This window comes from Ascidiella aspersa, chromosome 8, assembly GCF_963924565.1.
Source record: "Ascidiella aspersa chromosome 8, kaAscAspe10.2, whole genome shotgun sequence".
Classification (NCBI taxonomy): domain Eukaryota; kingdom Metazoa; phylum Chordata; class Ascidiacea; order Phlebobranchia; family Ascidiidae; genus Ascidiella; species Ascidiella aspersa.
The window spans coordinates 21,675,142-21,693,731 of NC_139454.1; the positions used below are offsets into that span (position 1 = coordinate 21,675,142).

The following is an 18,590-nucleotide window of genomic DNA, read 5'->3' on the forward strand; positions in this document are numbered from 1 at the left end:
AAAGCACCGAGCCTTTAACTCGTAGCGAATTCTCGAAAACCAAGGGTAAAAAAGTGGGCTGGAACACTCGCCTGCCTCCGAGCGCGGCAGCCGGCAACGGAAACGTGTTCGAAGTCAACCGGCAGCATCTGCAGTCGAACGGTTTGGCGACGCCCGCCGAGCCCACAGACCGAACGAGGCTGTTTTCGGGCCGAAACGATTCGGCCGAGACCGACGCCGTGTTTATAACACCCCTGACGCCTGATCTCTTCTCACCGGTCTCGCAAGTATTCCAGCAGCTTCCCGGAAGCCCTATGGCCGACTTTGTCGCCCCAGAATTTCCCAGTGGCGAGAGCGTAAGCCCGAAACCCGTAGCGGGATGTTGTTTTTTTTTGGCGACTGCACTTGCTTTCGTGAAGACTTTTTAGATAGAGCTATAGCGGCCGCTTTTCAAGCCGGGTCCTGTGATTTGACCTGCTGTAATTGCAAATTCACTTCGTTTAAACGGTTTTACTTTTTGTAACCTTGCCGATTTGATTTGTTTTGTGTGGTAGATTTTTACTAAAAAATCAACGACGTTTTCTTATAACTGATCTTCGACACCGATTTGACATTGCATGGCTGTAGCTATGAGTTAGAGTCTACTCCGTTATTTTATACCAGTGGTTCTCAACCTGTGTACGCGAAGTCATTTTGGGTGGTACGCTGTACGCAGTATGTTTTTAAGTAAAATTACAGTTTTACCAAAAGGTTAAGCATTTCTTTTTGACATCATAGCAAAACAACAAACAATCACAAAACTTGACTACCAGTATCTTGCAAGTTAAAAAAGAGAAACTTTTTTGGGGTGGGCCGCATTTGTTTTGAGATTTCCGGGCTAACTAATTAGCTAATCCGCCCCTGTTAATAATCCTATATACATTTTGAGTAAAGTTGAGTTTGTCAACAATTTGTTGGTACGCAACAAGATCATAGAAGCTCGAGGTGGTACGCGGTGAAAAAAAGGTTGAGAACCACTGTTTTATACAGACCATTTTTCTCGGATATTAGGATTATTAGCAATCAGTCAATATTGTAAACTATTACTATTTATATTTCTGGACCTGTGCGCTTAATTTCGTGCAAATGAAAATCCGGACAGCCATTATTATTCAAGTTTGAGAAAGCCAAGCCATGCTCAACTGAAGTCCAAAGTTAACAAAATTGTAAAAGCTATTAAGGCGATTCAAAGCAGGGCTTCCAAAGTGGGGATCGCCACCCTTCTGGGCCTGGCAGAAAGTTTTAGGGGTTATCAGTATTTCAAAATTGCAAGTGTCAAGACTAATAAAACACTATCCCGAAATGCATAGACGCCGAGTTTTTTTTTTTTTACATGGGTGCTTAAAGTTTTCCGCTAAATGTAACGTCACTAAACTCCCGATGAAACGAATAGTTTATAATTATGTGGAGTGCAATTTATTTAACTGTTTGTAATAGTTTTTTGCTCTGCTGGCATTTTGCTGAGTGGCGTCATGGGAACTAATGTTGGAAGTTGTTGTGAACAACGGAGTCCCAGATCGCATGCGTCAAACGAAATATACAGTATTTTGCAGGAAGAATTAAATTTGTTTAGAGGGGCTGAGCACCCCAAGTTTTTGCTAGACGTGCTTGGAGCACCCCAAGCTAAAATAAGTTGCACATCACTTTAACCAGTTTCGTGTAAAAGCAGATAGCGTGTTCTGTAGGAATCAAGCCTAGAGGTTCGCGTGAAGTTTAGATAAACGAAAAAAGGGCCTACAATTTTGGCAAGCCTTTTCCTAAAGAATGACACTTTAGAAAGACGCCTCAGCAGCCGAGGCAGCCAGGCGAGACAGCAGCAGAGCGCTGAGCAGTAGCTGTATGGAGCTGATAGACTTAGACGACGACAGCCCGTGCAAAGTGGCAGCGTTGCGCCTTCCAAAGCCAGAGAAGTTGCGCGAAAACTCCGAGCGCCAAAATGGGAGCAGAAAGCGAGCGGTGAAGAGGGAAACTTGGATGTGGGAGGTTGATGAGGACTCAGAGGGGGATCAGAGAGAGCAGAAGGAAACCTTGTTGCCGTGCGACGATAGAACAGACGTGGAAGTCCTGCAGCGATTAGACGTTAGGTTAGAAAAGCTTGTTAGGCGTTTCGGGCCTTAGTTTGGCTTTGTTGTTAGCACGTTTTGATAAACCCTACGTGGATTTAATTTAGTGCTCACGTGATTGTAGTCAGCAACTGTGAAAAACTGAGCTTCGCCTTTTTTAATCGTGCATTTATCCAGCGTTTCATTTTAGAAACAACGTGATATTTTTTCGCCTGTGCGTAAAAGCGGCACATATGCATGTATACGCCAATCCAATGAGAAAGCAAGGTTGCTTGTTATCTTTTGCGAGCAATTGCCAATTTTTTCGATATTTTTAATCGGGTTTGTTGATCATACAAAAAATGCCTTCGGAAAGGCTAGCCAAATCAGGTCAGCCTGATCAAGATTATAGTGCTAGTAAGGCCTGGCCAGAAAAAAACAACTAGCCTGCTGTGAGGTTCGAACTCACGACCTCAGTAAGTTTCAGTTATAGGTTTGGTCATTTCACAATTTGCTGGTTTCGCTACCTGTTCAAAACCCGCGCCTCTCGCCAACCAATTTTACTGAGTGACCCTAACAATATGGACTGATGAATATTTCATGCCGCTTTACGTATATGGGCGGTCGTTTCAAACCACGACATCTTTTCCCAGCTAGTTTCCTGCTAATGATTTCGGCGTCGTGACGCGTTAATGTGCGAGTAGGTCAGCTGGCCAGTTGCGCCATTTCGCTGCATTATGCATCAGGTCTTTCGCGGTGGCCTTGCGAACGCTAGAACGAACATTGTCCAGCAAACAGACTCAATATTTGCTGTGAACAACAAGAAATGTGCGATTGCGTTTTTAACAATTTCAATTTGCATTTTCCAAATGTCTTTTCAACCTTATTTTGAAACCACTTAAACAAGTTGGACGTCACAGGTCGCAAAAAAAAATATAAAAAAAAACGAAAAAAGTTTTTCACGATTATTACTTACATTTCGCAAATGTAATTGGCTTTTATTTCAAAACCAGCTGAACCTTTAAAAAAAATATAAAAAAATAAAAAAAACGAATAAAATATTCTCGATATTTCGAGGAGATTGCATTAAGACTTGCACTGCGGTACAAAGTAGCGCAATTTGTCGGATCGCACACCTCAACCAAGGGAAATGGTCGACTTCGTCAAACGACAAACTCATACCGCATAAACAGCATCGACCAAATCAATTCCGCGCGAGTTATTAAATCGATTTCGGCTGATCGCATAAAGCCCAGTGCCCCAAATTCGACCAGCGTCGATCCGAAAATTAATCACTTCAATAAACCGCCTGGCACCAGCGTCCCCTCGTTGGATTTAATTAAATTAATGTAGTTGTTATTCAGCGCATTCTTTGTAGCGGTATGGTTATGAACTCAGACCCTGGTTCCGTCGGACTTTTCCAATTCTGGTTTAACAGTAATTGGCGGCGACTTCGTTTACACCAGAAGAGCGATTTCTATCTATTGATTGTTTAAACTCATTCAAAGGTTGCCGCAGTGAAGCAGTAAACTATAACGGGAAAAAGTACTTGCGTGGTGGCCATTTAATGCTACTCTTCTTCCTAGCCAACGCTGTGGAACAACTGTAAGCCTACTTTTTGCCCACCCTGTGTATATATATATATATATATATATTCTTTTTAGCCACCCACTAATACAGCAGACAGGACTCGCGTAGGCGCAGGTTGCATCGTTGCGTGTTAAGGCGGACTTATGTTCAGATTGAACACGGCGAAAGACACGCTAACATCATCGGATAGCGAATCCGTCATTTTCAGTTGAACGACGGTAGGCGGGGCTCGCCTTTAACCCCGCTTTGGTGTTAAGTACGCCATTTCGGCGCAAAACGTGACATTCGACCCGTGTCTGTGTCGCGCCTATCCCCGAAAAATAAGCTTTATTCTTATATTCGGCCCTCAAAGTAGAATATAATAAAATCGCTTACCCTCCTCCGTCCACGGCCCAGCACTTGTGTAAACCACGGCGCTACACGCTCGAGCGCCTTTCTGTGCAGCTGTGACGCGACAATGCCGACTCGGATGACGTCACAGTGCGCGCCCAGCCCTCTGGGCCCACAGTTTAATCGTTACCTTGGCCCTACCCCATTCTCTTGCCTTTACTTTCGAAACGGTGTTGCGCATTTTGCAAGGGCAGCAGAAAATGAGCAGAGCCTTGTTTTTGAGCTGGCGTCCTTATGCTGTTGCGCTTTTTAGTGTGACCCTGCTTCTAAGTCAGGGGTTCTTATATTTTTTTTACCGCGGACCCCTAATTTTTTTTTGGCATCGCGTGGACCACGGTAGGCGAGAAATATTCAGAGATGACGTCATAAATTGACGTCAAAATACAAATAGACTTCTAAATACTTTGCTAAAACGTTATATTTTAATTAAACTTATTCCTTTGAAAAATTGATTACTTCCCAAATATACACTAGTATTTCAATTTGGCCCTCATGGACCCCCCAAAATTAGTATATGGACCCTTTTAAGAACCCCTGCTCTAAGTCGATTCCGTATCCCAGGTTAGGAATCGTTTACTTAATCTCTATACGTTTATTCTCACGGGGGCTCTGATTTTGATTTTTTTGATTTTTACTTTTCGTAAAATGAAACGAACCCCCGTTTGGGTATTCAAACTTTTTTTGCTGCTTTGCACTAATTAAAACGGTGTTTTACGTAACTCAAAGTTGTTCTTTTAGTCTTTTATCTATTTTTTACTTGAATGAAGAAAGGTTCATCCTTTTCGGTAGAGTTCATTTAAATTCGTTTTTATAAAAGCAAATAACTTCCTTCGTAGTCGTCAAACGTGTCCAGTTGCACAATTCAAAAGATTTCATCAGTTTGTTTACGGTGTTTAGCGTTCAGAAAGAAAAAAAATATCTCACAGCGTTATATCATGCATCAAAACATGCTAAACCGAAAACCAAACACCTGCCCTCAAAACCTCGCCGCTTTTGCGCTAAGACTGGTTTCGCTTCGCAATCAATACAACGTTTCTGCGCGTGTTCTGTTATCGATTAATAATTGTTATTCTACAAGAGACGCAATCAAGAAAAAAAACGATTGAGCCTCGACTATAGCATTTTCCTGCTGTCAACTAGTACGACATTCAATTTCTTTATTGGATGCAACAAAAATAACAGAAATGTTGAAATGCAGCCGCAATCGAGATTGGCTTTCGTGTGCAAAGGAAAGGTGGCCAGGCGGCATTCGGTCGCACGCCAGATTCGACCTATCCGGAATCCCGGGCACGAAACGCGCAAAGCTATGTGGGCCTTTGATGCGGATTGTTTTCGCATTTTTGGTGTGTGTTTTTTTTAAAGTTTTTTTTCACCCTTAGCAGTCGCGTGTCACTGAACTAAATCTGCGTAAATTGTGTAATGTTGTTGGTGGGTCTGCATTTAACTTGTTACAAGGGTCGCGTTGTGATGAAAGCTAACCCAATATCCCTTAATCTCCAGTTTTATATTTATAATGAGGTTGGTCAACATTACCTATGCTCTTCCTGACGCACATGCTCGACAGAATAAGTTTATCACGAGAGCATGTGGTTGTCCATATACAGTTACATTAAAAATAAACTTAGCTCCACCTGGCAACATATCAATGGATAGAAATCGCTCTTCTGTTGTAAACGAACTACAAACCGACGTTTCGTATAAACAAGTATAAACCGACGTTACAGTAACATTGTTAGTATAAAACAAAACGCACACCATCATACCCCCCCCCCAGAGTATTTTGAAATAACAAGCAACCGATTTTTTTTTTTCTTTAGTATGAAATTATCGTATGTACTCTTCTTTGGTAAAAAATATGCTAATAGTGGGAACACTCCTTTAGACGGCTGTTTCTCACCGTCGTTTTTTCTTGCCATAACACAGAAACGAACTCGAAACGCCGCATTGTCGACCCGCCTTGGTAACCCGTTACTTGCAAGAGGAAAAGGACCAGACGCGAAACACCAGAACAGCACCGGCAGACGCCAGATTAGAACCAGACGCAGCTGACAGCGAACCAAAACCAGCACTAGCCGCAGCAATTATCGAACCAAAACCAGCACCAGCTGTAACAAACACCATACCGAATCGAGCGTCAGGTACAGTGGACACCAGACAGTCCAGAACCAGTTTTGACCAGCAGCGCTACCCGCACCACCAGGTATGGTGTATAGTGGTCAGGCTGAGATGGCTACTTACCAGAATGCAGGCCAGGGTGGTTGCCAGCAGCAGCTCTAATTACTACACTGGCGAAATCGGAGGAAAAGGAAGTGTAAGGCTCTCCACAGAGGGCGAAACGTTTAACTCGCAAGGCGGGAGGGAGCTGAGCGAGGCCGTCGAGGACTGGGAAGCGCTTTCAGAAATGTGCGCCCAGCTGAGCGCCGTAATCCTCCGAGGCCGGATCCTGCTGGAAAGCAGCTCTGAGGACACGCGCCGAACGCTGTCGGAGTTCAGCTATCGCGCCGCCACCGAGATAGTGCAGTCGATATTGGAGCGCGAAGCCTCGGTTGCGCAGCTCTTGCAAGCCATAGACGCGCTGATTGACGGTTACAAGACAGAGAGTGGCGAGGATTTGACCGCTGTACCGGACTTTCTGCGTCACGACGACGAACTAGAGCAGCTAATGAGCGCCCCCGCCCCCGTGATGGTTCCGCCGGTCGCGCAGGTGATTTGCTTAGCATCGATCTTACATTTGCGTGCCCGGGACGAAATCGAAACCCGAGCCCAGGGCGTCGTGCCTTAAGTTGGAGCGCTGCGCACGGATAGGCCATTTTCGCTTCCCCAGTCTAAGTTGAGGTGCGTTTATTGTGTTTTTTGCCTATTTTTTTGAAGGATACAGGTTCGCTGTGGTTGTGTGCGCCTTTCTTCACAGAAAATCCATTAGCAATGTTTTGTTTTAATTTTTTATGAAGATGTGCAGCCAAATGTTGCACGCGCCGTTTTCAGTTTGGTCAGTCGTTACAAAACAGCAGGCCACAATACCGACATTGGCGTGATTGTGTTTGTGACTTAAAGATAGATTTGCGTTTGTAAAAAAAAGGGAAAGCAACTTGCATCAGCAGATCGCTTTCCTAGTTTTGTGGTGCACCTACAATTTTTTCTATTTTTCAAAGTTGTTACATGATAAAAACCAGACAAACTCCAACTTCCCATAAAGAGAAATACATGTTCGATTTAAACAATCCTATGAAGTTCTAATGTAAGATAAATAGCGGATCGGGGCCGTTACTCTATATACCAGTATGGAATTACTTACTGAAAAGACTAGAAAGTAGTGAGAAGTTGTACATTGATTTATATTCGAGACGTGTTGCTATATCGGACAAATAGTTATGTAAGACCAAGTGCAGCGTTACTTTATTGATAGAACAACGGCAGCGCGTCATATATATTTGTTTACTTTTCTTTCGAGGAGTGTTAGCGATCAGTGTTCTGTCTGCCGGCGTCTCCCTGAGTTGGGCCTTTTTGATATCCTTGATTCTGGGCCATTTTTGAACAATGTACGATGTACGGTTTGTCACTTGACCTTGATGCAATAAAACACCTCTGGGATGATTTATTTTAATTATGTTTTTATGGGACCCTACAGGGGCTTTCCAAACACAGATATAAGTTGGGTTTGGCAAAATCCCTTAAAAATGCATACCTTAAACCACCTAAACTCTAGCGCGGCTATCCTTACTAACAGCGGCGTATGGCGCTCTTTGTGTTACACAAAATTACACAAAACACAGCCGGACGCAAAAAAAGTGAAAACAAAGCCATTTTGACGCGCACCACAAGTATGGTTGCTAAAATGAACTTTAAAGTTTAAACAGTTGAAATCAAACTTTTCAAAGAGGAGTGCAGTGTGGTTAGTTTTAGGCCAAACAAGCCTTTGACCTCATTAATTTGCTGCGCAATTGTTGTGCCTGGTTGCCGTTAGCAACGGCCCCACGCGTTACCTTGCTGCCCTAGCAACAGTAGCGGTTTGGCTCATTAATGATTGATAGCCGGGATAGTCGCGATGTTCTTTTCCAACCGAATGATTTTCGTTTTAAATCCTAGCCATCTTATCATGTATGGGTTCTAACTGTGCGCGATTTTTCTTTTGTCATTTTGTTCGCCACAATTTTTACCCTCTTTTTTTCCGATAGCCCTTGCTTAATGCGGACACTATATTACAAACTACCTTTGGGTTTTGTGGTGTGCTTTAAAGTTTTCATAACAACCTGTTGTATGGCGTGCTCGGAGATTGTAACCTTAGATTAAGTTGCTAGCTTGAATTATGGTAAGGAGCCCATTGTGCATTGATCCTCGACCAATTTTCACTTAGTCATCTGTGTAAATACGCCGTGCGGTGAAAACGGCTTTTCAGTCCTATAGACGTACTTTTCCTACCTTGAATCAGCCAACCGGTCACATGACCCGATTTTTGTTGATTTTCAAACCATAACAGCTTTCATGATTGGTTGCAGGCCAACGACGATAGACCAATGAGCAGCGGCGGACGCAGTGAAATTCCAGGCATGGATTTGGACGACTTGGAGCAGTTCTGCCTGCAACCTGCACCGCAGGTAAACCATCCACAAAAAAGTCAGATACATTCCGAGTGTATGGTAAAGAAGTTCGTCTTTTAAGGTGTCACTTTACGAACTTGGTAATTTTTCGCTCGTTTATTTAATTAATATTTATTATTGGTGAACTTTGCAGCCTTGTCATCGCAATTTCGCTTGGCTTAATCAAATATTTAGTTGTTGTTTGCTATAGACCGAGGCAATTGGTTTGTCTTTAAATTAATAATTCATGAAGGCGCAACTTTTCGTTAAGTGGTGTGCGTGTTTGGTGTGAAAACATCTCGACCAGGGATGTATTGCACGCGTATTGCGAAACTTTCGCCCATTTACGTTTTACCCAATGCAATATCAAAAATCACTGTGTTAGTAACCACATAATAACCTATTTCAAAAAAGTTATACAGGATAACCATGGTACCAAAACTTGCGCGGCTTACGGTAACTCCGAGAGATAATAAAAATATTTAAGCACCTCCACCAAAGTTTCCGATAAGTGGTTTAAACTAATGTCACTACAAACGGGGATGAAACAGCACAGTTGACTTTACATGTAAAAAATATATAATTTGATATCCCAAATAACTATCGGCAACCTTGAGCATTAGATACGGCACCCTGGTTCGGAACCACTGCAGTAAAGTTTTATTTTTTATTTTTTTATTTGCATCTTTTTATTTTTTCATTTGCATGCCCTTGACAAAAACAAGAGTATTATTTCTAGTTAGACCTGGATTAATTTCATTCTCCGCAAACAGCGGTCCAACCATAAGTGTAAAGCTTCACACTTTGGAATGCATTTGAATGCATTTGAACGCAACTGTGTAACACAGTGCTTTTCAGCCTTTTGTGGCTAACGACAACCCTCAGAAATAGAAGATAGATTGCGACACCCCTACAAGATTTTTCTGTAGGTAATTCACTAGAATGTCACATAATACAGAACTCGAACAGTTGATGCACATCAACTCTACACAACGCAGGAAGTTATAGTTTGTTTTATTCCACACCAATCTTTACAAAAAAACTTGTAAAAGTTAAGCAAAAATTAGATTCTTGAAGGTTCTCAAAGAGGTCTCGGCACCCTTGATCAATAAAAAATAAAAATGGCGGTTAAGAACCACTGGTGAAACAGAACGTCATCGCTCCACTTTCGCAGGGCTACACAGTCAAGTGTAAGATCTCGCGCGACAAGAAAGGAATCGACCGCCACGCCTACCCAACGTACTATCTTCACTATGAGAGGGACGATGGCAAGAAGGTAGGTCGATCAATAGGGCGGTTATTATTTGCTTTGATTAAATGGGGGTCAGTCACTTGTTTTTGATGTTTTTACTAAATTTTAATAAAATTTTTAACTGAACGGCAATTTTAATAAAGTTCGTTACATTTTTTATTTGTTAACGATTTTTTTTAACAAATCTTGACCTAACGTGTAAAAAAAACGTTAAAAACGTGTAAATATGACTTTTTTGCAAACTCAAAAAATATTCGCCCTATTTTTTTAGCATTGCTCGTCGATTTTTAGAACACACGAGTTTATTAAATGTGTTTTTTTTGCAATTTGCAAGACGATTAAAGCATCGTAAAGTATTACGATAAAGTAAGTTTAGAATAGACTTGGTCCATACTTATTCCTGTACCGACTTAAAAACTACTTTACAGATCGTATTAGAATCCCAAACCCTGTATATACATTGTCAAGGTTATTGTGCGAGTAAAGGTAACGATATTTTTTTAGTTCAATACATTTTTTTAAATTTTGATTTTTTAGTTATCTTGATGCTAAATCCCCGTAAAAAAATATTTCAAAATGTTATTAAAAGGATCTTTGGAGCTTGATGCTAAAATTGAAATCTTTACTTGCCGTAACGCCCAATTCAACCACCTTTTCTCTTTCAGACTTTTATTTTAGCCGGACGGAAGCGGAAGCGAAGCAAGACTTCCAACTATCTCATTTCCGTCGATGCGACAGATCTTTCGAGGGGCGGCGAATCCTTTATCGGTAGGCGTTAAGCTGAATAAAAAAACGTTAACTTTGTCCAATGTGCCACTACACTTCATATTGCAAATGTACGAAAGGTTGGCGGACTGTAAAGCTAACTATCGCATGCCTTAACGTTGGTTAACTGTAGCGTTACAATAAACGAGATTGAAACAGCTCACATCAACCGTTGCAACAAGGTTGAAAAAAAACTTTTAAATTTTGGGCACTTTTATCCAACATAATTTTTTTGTAAGAAGCTCACCAATCGAGCCAAAATTGGAATCCTAAAGAATTTGAAATATCTCTCGGCACCTTTGAGCGTTGAAAATGGCACCCCGGTTGAGAACCACTGCCTTAACGTAATTAGGTATATATTACAAATCGTAATATTGTTGCAATTATTTTATTTTATTAAAATATATTAATGTATTAGGTTAACAATTCAACAGGTAACTAAACTTCTTAACGCTAAAACAAACCGGGGCCTAGGAATCTGAACATATTGTGTTTGAACATTTCAGTGTAATGTGTATTATATTTTGCAAGTTTGAGCATAGTAATGACGTCATTTGGTATCTGATCACAAAAGTATTGTCCAAAATATCGGACATCGGTATCGTAATAAAGTATTAAGCATCAGACATCCCTAGCTAACACAAAAGGTTGACATACTAAAGTATGTACTTTGCGTGGTGTTTAACTTGGTGTTGTAACTTTCCCTGCTGAAGGCATTTTACATATTTTAGTCAAATAAAAAAAAAGTTTGTACAGAAACTGATGATGCCTATTCATAAACCGGAATATACATTTCGGTAAAATTTTAAGAAATAATTTCATGTTTTATAAACGATCTTAACATAATCAGTACCAAAAGAAATTATTTTTAGTTTACTAATGCGTGGTCGCAACAGCACATTTCTCCAATAAAGTGAAATCCAACACTTAACTGCATTGGTAAGTTGGCAGAACACATTAAAAATCAGTTTGTATCCCTAGCTTACAGTAAAGGTTGGTGAGATAAAGTTACTAATACGTCTCAACGTAATTGGATTTTACAAATCGTAATATTGTTATTATTATTAGATGAGTAACAGACCTAAAAGGCCGAAAGCCTTACATTACATGTTGAGCTCAGCTCTAGAAAAAAATATTTTACTCTGCTCTTAGCGAAAAAAAAATATTTTTATCTTCTGGAAAGATATATTTAATCAGTTTTTAAGCGTCCAAATCTAAACGCTGCTTAAACCAATACCCTTCATGTAGCTTAAGCGTAACTGTATCACAATACGTATGATAGCGCTGGGAAAACAAAAAGGTTCGTAATGTGCCGCGTCATTTTTCTTGTGGCTTGTGTAAGACCTTTACAGGCACAATCACAGGTCTTGAAACGGAAACCAGCAAGCGACGCTGTTTGCCTAAACTTTCACTTCGCTGATTCTTTATTTGTCATGCGGCCGGCCAATCTCCCTTCCTCGTGCTATTTTTGGTCCTCGTTCTCTTATTTGCTTAAATTTCGCGAATCGTGGACTTTCACTTTACAGTCAGCAGTCAAATCGTTGCAAGGGACAAGATATTTTCTACCTGTTTGGTTGAAAATGCGAAATAAAAAAGTAATTTTTGGACCTGATCTAATGAGCTTCTATTTTCCCGCCACTCTGCGGTAATTTGATTTTAAAAAAAATACATAAATTTTCCGTAAATTTGTTGTAGGCATCGCGACAGTAATGCCTGTATCACTATTCTTCTGAGTTCTGAGTTGTGAACGAATCAATTTTTTTAAGTGTTTAACGAAATCAGTTTTCGCTTTAAAAAAGTAATATTTAAGCAAACGCGCATTTTTTAAACTCTGTGTAATGACCTTAATAAATAGTATTTTAATTTTGTATGGCTTTTTATTATAAAATACGGTTCGGCAGAACGGAATACAGCAGGAAATAGTGATATGGTTGTTTTTCGAGTCGTTCCCTTTTGAGTCTATGTGGCTCAGTTGGTTGAGCGACGGTCCCGGTATGACCGGAAGTCGCGAGTTCGAACCTCACCGCAGTTAGCTGTTTTTCAAACCTGACTTGCTTGTACTGCAAATCCTGTGCTGACTGACTTCAGGAAGAAGGCATCTTGTGTACTGTATATGGTTGCTGTAATCGTTGGCTAGTACGATTCCAGAATGACTTGATCACAGACCACAACTTGTCTATATGACATATGTGAAGCTAAGTGGCTAAAGGTAGTCAACGCAGCCATTAACATCCAAAAAATGGTTCTTCCGCGAATAAGATAAACCGCTATCTTATCGCTACCCATTCGAGCCGCATTTTACCGTCTAGCATCTCGCACTGCTCATATGTATTTTTTCCCCTTCCTCCACTTATTTGCGTCGCCTACTCATTTATCCCAGTCGTGTTGCCTGCGAGGCTGTAGTGCTTTTCATTGCGTTTTTAGTCTATTATAATGTTTTAATATTTTATTGTTTACTTTTATTGGTTTGTTGATGGCCGCGCTCTGATTTTATTTATTTATTTGTACTCTTACAGGAACTGATGATGCCACTTGGCAAAATATATTTTTCTTTTAAACAAAACGTCTGATCCTGTTTTTACTCATGTTTTTAACTATGAGTTTTACTTGTTAATTGTCTATATGTGTATGTTTCAGTTGTGGTCCAAATGTTAACACTTACAGGCTTATTAAATTAACGAACCCAACAGTAAATACAACCTAATGCATTTCCCCCTCACAACATTCCTTTCACAGAGATATGACGACCGTACAAATTAAAATGCAATGGCATTGCGCTTTAATCGATTGCGACTTTTATTCGATCTGCATTATTTTAAATATATTTTGCCATGTTCATTCGATGGTGCTGTGGATACTAATTATTGCCTTCGAACTCTCATCGATTTTTGAAATCGATTTGTTTTCGTTGCTAAACTGTCGTCAGGCGCATGTTATGTTGTTTTTACAATAATAGCGCCAACTGCCAGGCAGCCGAGGTTTTATTTTGTTTTTGTTTTCGTTTAGTGTTTTGTTTTTCTTTTCTTTGTTATTTTTGGTGCTTCGTTTGGATAACGAAATCTCACCTTCTAATGTCCTTACCTTTCCTCTTTTTTGCTTTTTCGGCCAAAAAATTGAAACAAAACTGTGTGATAATGGTACCTTTTCTAGCCTAAGAAGAAATCTGTTCAAAATTGACATATGCAGTTAGTAGCCATGTTAAATTGGCAAACGCATTGGGTGTTAATATGAAAGCCTTTATATGTAAGCCCATATCTTTTGTCAACTTTAACTTTAAAAATTGCATCAAGTGAGCTGCATTCTTAAGAGAACCTATTTTAAGCACAGCTCACTGTTTTGTGATCCAATCAATTTTGTCGATTTTTTTGTAAATTCGATTGCGGAAGTTATTCGTAATTTGCTTTAGCGGTTACGTAATTTGGAAAAAAACAACTTTTCATTAATTTTTTTCTGTGCACGCTAATTCGTTTATAAACGGACAAACTTTTCCCATTTCCGTTGTAAATTAATTAAATTTATTGACAGAAAACCTTCCAGCTGGCACTAATGTCTTTGTGCTATTATCGGGCAAACGTCATCACGTATTATTATTCATGAGCCGCATTTTCCTAATTGTGTCGCTTCGGGCATCTTTTATTAACGCACTCCTCAGCGCACAATTACTCGACGGTCGTTTCGGCCGCACGGTGTTTTCACATTCGCCGCATTGTTACGTCACAGAGGGCGTGACGCGTCTTGTGATTTCGATTGTTTGAGCGTCGTTTGAAAATCTACATGGAAGCTACCAGCCCGGGCCTGTCGCTTTGTTTATGGAGAAAATTCGAGTCAGTCATGGCAAGTCGATTCACATTCGGTTATTTCTTGTCTGACAAGTTTCGACCTTGTTGCTTTCAGTTATCTCGTCCCATGTATGACAAATTCCGCGTCCATGTTTTATTGAAGTTTATTATTTCTGCGAAGCCCTTTTGAGATGGGCTTCTTTAAATACTGAAAACAGGTGACACTGTTGACAAGTTGTATTTTTAAGTTGTTGACGTTTTGCACAACCGTTCTTCATCGGGGAGAAAGCTTACTCTGACCTTATGAAGCACGATTTTGCGAAAGCTCCTTAACTTTAAAAATACTGTTTGTCAACAGTGTCACTTGTTTTTAGTTTTTTAATATGACAAATGCGGCTATCAACCAAGATTCTTTAACGTTTTACTAAGCATGTTAACTAAAAGGTCGTGCGGTGATTATGTGTTATTAATGTACCGCCAAAAAATCGATTTCAGTTCAATACTGCGTTACGTAATTAGGAAGGCCTTACATAAAGCCATTGTTAAAATCTGCAAAGTCATTTTCCTCCATATTAATAGCGCACTGATTGAATTGTGAGATTTATTTTTAGTCGTATAGTTGGGATCGGATGATAAAAGTATTATTGCAAGCTTTATTCGATAAACTATTACTCGCAATTTAATCTGAATGGAAGTAAATGGTCAGTTTTACAATCTAAAATTTTATACCATGAAACCTTAATGAACCTTAACTGTTGGGCCACGGAGATTCGCCAGGTTTTATGTCCTATAGACCGAAACCACTTTATGGTAATTGTCTAGCGAAGTTCCATTTGGAAATGGTGCTAAATTTACTTGATTGTCTTTCCCGATGGTAAACGCCGCCCATCTAATAATACACAGGCGATTTTCTTCTGTTCAACTCGGCCTACAGCAGTGCGTCTTTGGACCAAGTTTGTTTTGCGTTGTTTTTCGTCGAGCCATTGTTACACTGTTTGCCCCATTGTGTGCGCAGATAGTTTTCCAATGTTTCCTTCGCAACCTTGTGACGTGACAATACCGATTATGTTTCCTGTCACGAATGCGATAGAATTATTGATCTTCGCGCAGCACTTTAAGCCCGCTTGTTGTTCGTACATCTGCCAGATAAAATATCAGTAGACAGTCCACGGAAAATTTTCGACAAATTTTCAGACCAAAACTAGTTGCCTGAAGGGCGCAAAAAGTTTGCCATTTAAGTTGGTCACCGTTTTGCTGTAGATTCGCGTAAAAATATACCCAAATGTGAATGTCAGCAAGTATTTTTTACACATCAAGTTTAATTTTAAGTTCTTACCAACTGTTATCCTGTGAAATTAGACATTTATAAGGGTTAACTGGTTGTTTTTTCCTCACGTTGAGGCGAATGGTAGCTAAGGGTATCCCATAAAAGTCTTTACAACTATAAGCTTATATTCTAGTCCTGAAGCAAAATATATCGCAAAAGCCCTTGTCTCTGTGTTTTGTGAAATTGAGAATGTATATATTAACTATTCTTCTTACATCAAATAGGCGTTACCTATTCTAGTAATTTTCTTCCTATTTTTGTTTTTCAATTTGGGATTTTTGTCACAAATTCGCGTTTTTATACTTTCTTTTGCCACTTTATCCCTTAAGCCCCCAACATTCTTCATAGCCCAACTCTAACATCAAGTGTCGTAGGATATCGACCTGTGACAAACCAATTCTAAAGCAAAATGTTTCGCAAAAGTCTTTGCCTCTGTATTTTGTGCAATTTGAAACGTTATGTTAACTATTCTTCTTACATCAAATAAGCGTTACCTACTGGTACTTTCAGACTATTTTGTGTTCTCATTTAAGGATTTTTGTCACAACCTTCCCCATAGCTCACACCTTGAACACCAAATGTCAGTGTTGCAAACAAGTCGTTTTGAAATGACTCAAGTCCCAGTCAAGTCATTATTATAGCAAGTCACCTCCAAGTCAAACCACTAATATAGTACTACAAGGATAAACCATTAAAATAGCTACACTCGTCCAAATAATTATAAGCAATATTTCAACTAAAAAATACCAAAAAACAACGTTTAGGAATCTAATCGTTTTATGCGCAAAACTTGCAATAAATAGTTCAATTTTATAATAAGTGTTAAATGAAAACACTTAATTTTAACCCGAATGATTTGATTCAATGACTTAAGTCCAAGTCAAGTCATTTTACCAAAAGACTTAAGTCAAGTCAAGTCATTGACTTAAGTTATTACAACACCGCCAATTGCGTGGAATAGCGACCTATGCAAAGTTGAAATTTGGTCGAATTTTTGCAGGCAAGGTCCGCTCCAACATCATGGGAACCAAGTTTACGGTTTACGACAACGGCGTGAAGTGGGGAGGCCCCGGCATCGCAACCGACGGCAGTAACATGAGACAAGAGCTGGCCTCAATCTGCTACGAGACCAACGTGCTCGGGTTCAAGGTTGTTTTCTATTGTTTTTATTTTTTAATAAAAGTTATCAAAACCAACATTTTTTTAAAGAAAATGAATAACTTTTAAATGCGTGTTTTTTTATTTAATTTGCGTTCTATAAGTTGTTTTGATATTTATGAAGAACGGCTCTCACTGATTTTTTACAGTTGCCCAATGAAAAAACAGATATATCGCACGAAAACCACCCATTTTTATGTTTTTCGAAATTAAAATACAATTAAAATCAAATTGCAAGAAATAGAAGTTAAATTAAATTAGAATTCCTCTTCATAAAATTCGCACTCACTTTTTAAGAAAATCTTTTTTTTTTTCGTCGGAGTGTTAAGGGCAAAAAGTAGTACATTTCTCAGGCCTAGCAATTTACCGCATTTGTAAAAAAAAATATTCCACACGAGACCTGAAAAACGTGTTGGAAAAAGTAACACATTTGAGACACAAAAAAAGATTAGAATTGGAATTATAAATACTAGTACTTTGCTCTAATTTGTCGAACTATGCCGCGCCCAGAATTATTTATAGTTGTCTGATCGCAAGTGACGTTTCAGCGTATTGCTTTTAAAGCTGCTACGTCGTGCAACAAGTGACCCATGCTTATTGTTTTTCACCAGGGTCCCCGTAAAATGGTCGTCATCATACCAGGAATGGATCTCAATCACGAACGAGTCAAGTTCAAGCCGAACCACGTGAGTTAATGATTTTTGACGCTGTTTGAATAAGTACATCTGTGGACTTAAAAAGAGTTTAGCACCTCTGACAAGCTAAATCCTGTTTTGACCACGTTCAGAAATTATACACTTGTTAACTTTTGCCTTCTACTTAAGTTTACGTTGTGTTGTAGCTTTAGTTATGGATTTGGAATTACCATAAAGGCTGATGTAAGCTTACAAGTACTCGTATTTGTTATCTTACGCGCGATTAAAACAAAATTCTCAAACACGCAATTATAACAAGATCGTTTAACAGTTTTTTTTAATAGGCCGTTTAAAGTTGTAAGCTGTTTAACGCACTGGCTCTCAAGCGGTAGTTTGTAATTTTCGCTTCTGTCACTTTTGTAGATACTGTATTTTAAAAGATTTGTTATTCGTACTTGACTGGCCAAATTACATTAGTAGGCTTAATTTCTTGTTTTACAATAAGTGTATATGGAAAAACAGTCCCAATGCTGAAATTTTGCCCTTTTCGATGCTCTAAAAAATCCCATACTTCGAGAGTTTGCGCTTTAAGGCAGCTGACACACAAATCAAACCTTTTTGAGTTCGGGGTTTGCTGATATGTAACACACGCGTGTAAATGCGGATCTTCTTAAGGATACAACCGACAGAGTACGCCTTGTCTTGTACTTTACTATGTCGCTGTGTTTGTCTAAGCAATACCTAGCTATGGTAGCGACGTCTAAAATGGGAGAAAGAGTTTTACATAACTTTTGAAGTAAGCACGCCTGGTGTTTGTTTGTCGTCTTACGAAATTCCTAATTGTCGGTTTAGTTTGATTTGTCGACTTACGAAAATATCCGAAAAAAAAAACGAAATAATTGTTACACTATACGGCTAACACTAGACATTACCCTTAGCTTTGTCCAACATTCACTTTTTTTACAAATTAGGTATGCCAAATTTTCACTATTTTATTGTGCTACAAACAAGCGCGCGATATTTTTGATTTGCTTTGTGTCCTTTTATTTACCGTGAG

The 18,590-nt window shown here is 39.5% G+C and overlaps 2 protein-coding genes across 2 annotated transcripts in view; both read left to right on the forward strand.

Moving 5' to 3' along the window:
• The window catches only part of LOC146136850 (protein king tubby 2-like), a 28,728-nt gene that overhangs the window by 5,522 nt on the left and 4,616 nt on the right, over window positions 1-18,590 (forward strand). Inside the window, exons 7-12 of the mRNA XM_083395551.1 lie at window positions 45-335; window positions 8,537-8,635; window positions 9,792-9,893; window positions 10,535-10,637; window positions 16,741-16,889; window positions 17,510-17,584. Coding sequence (XP_083251677.1) covers window positions 45-335; window positions 8,537-8,635; window positions 9,792-9,893; window positions 10,535-10,637; window positions 16,741-16,889; window positions 17,510-17,584 — 819 coding nt within the window. The remainder of the gene's footprint in view (window positions 1-44; window positions 336-8,536; window positions 8,636-9,791; window positions 9,894-10,534; window positions 10,638-16,740; window positions 16,890-17,509; window positions 17,585-18,590) is intronic.
• Window positions 1,858-7,901, forward strand: LOC146136851 (uncharacterized). The gene is made up of 2 exons (XM_083395596.1): window positions 1,858-2,102; window positions 5,964-7,901. Exons 1-2 carry the CDS (start codon window positions 1,858-1,860, stop codon window positions 6,820-6,822), a joined length of 1,104 nt encoding a protein of 367 aa, XP_083251722.1. The 3' UTR covers window positions 6,823-7,901.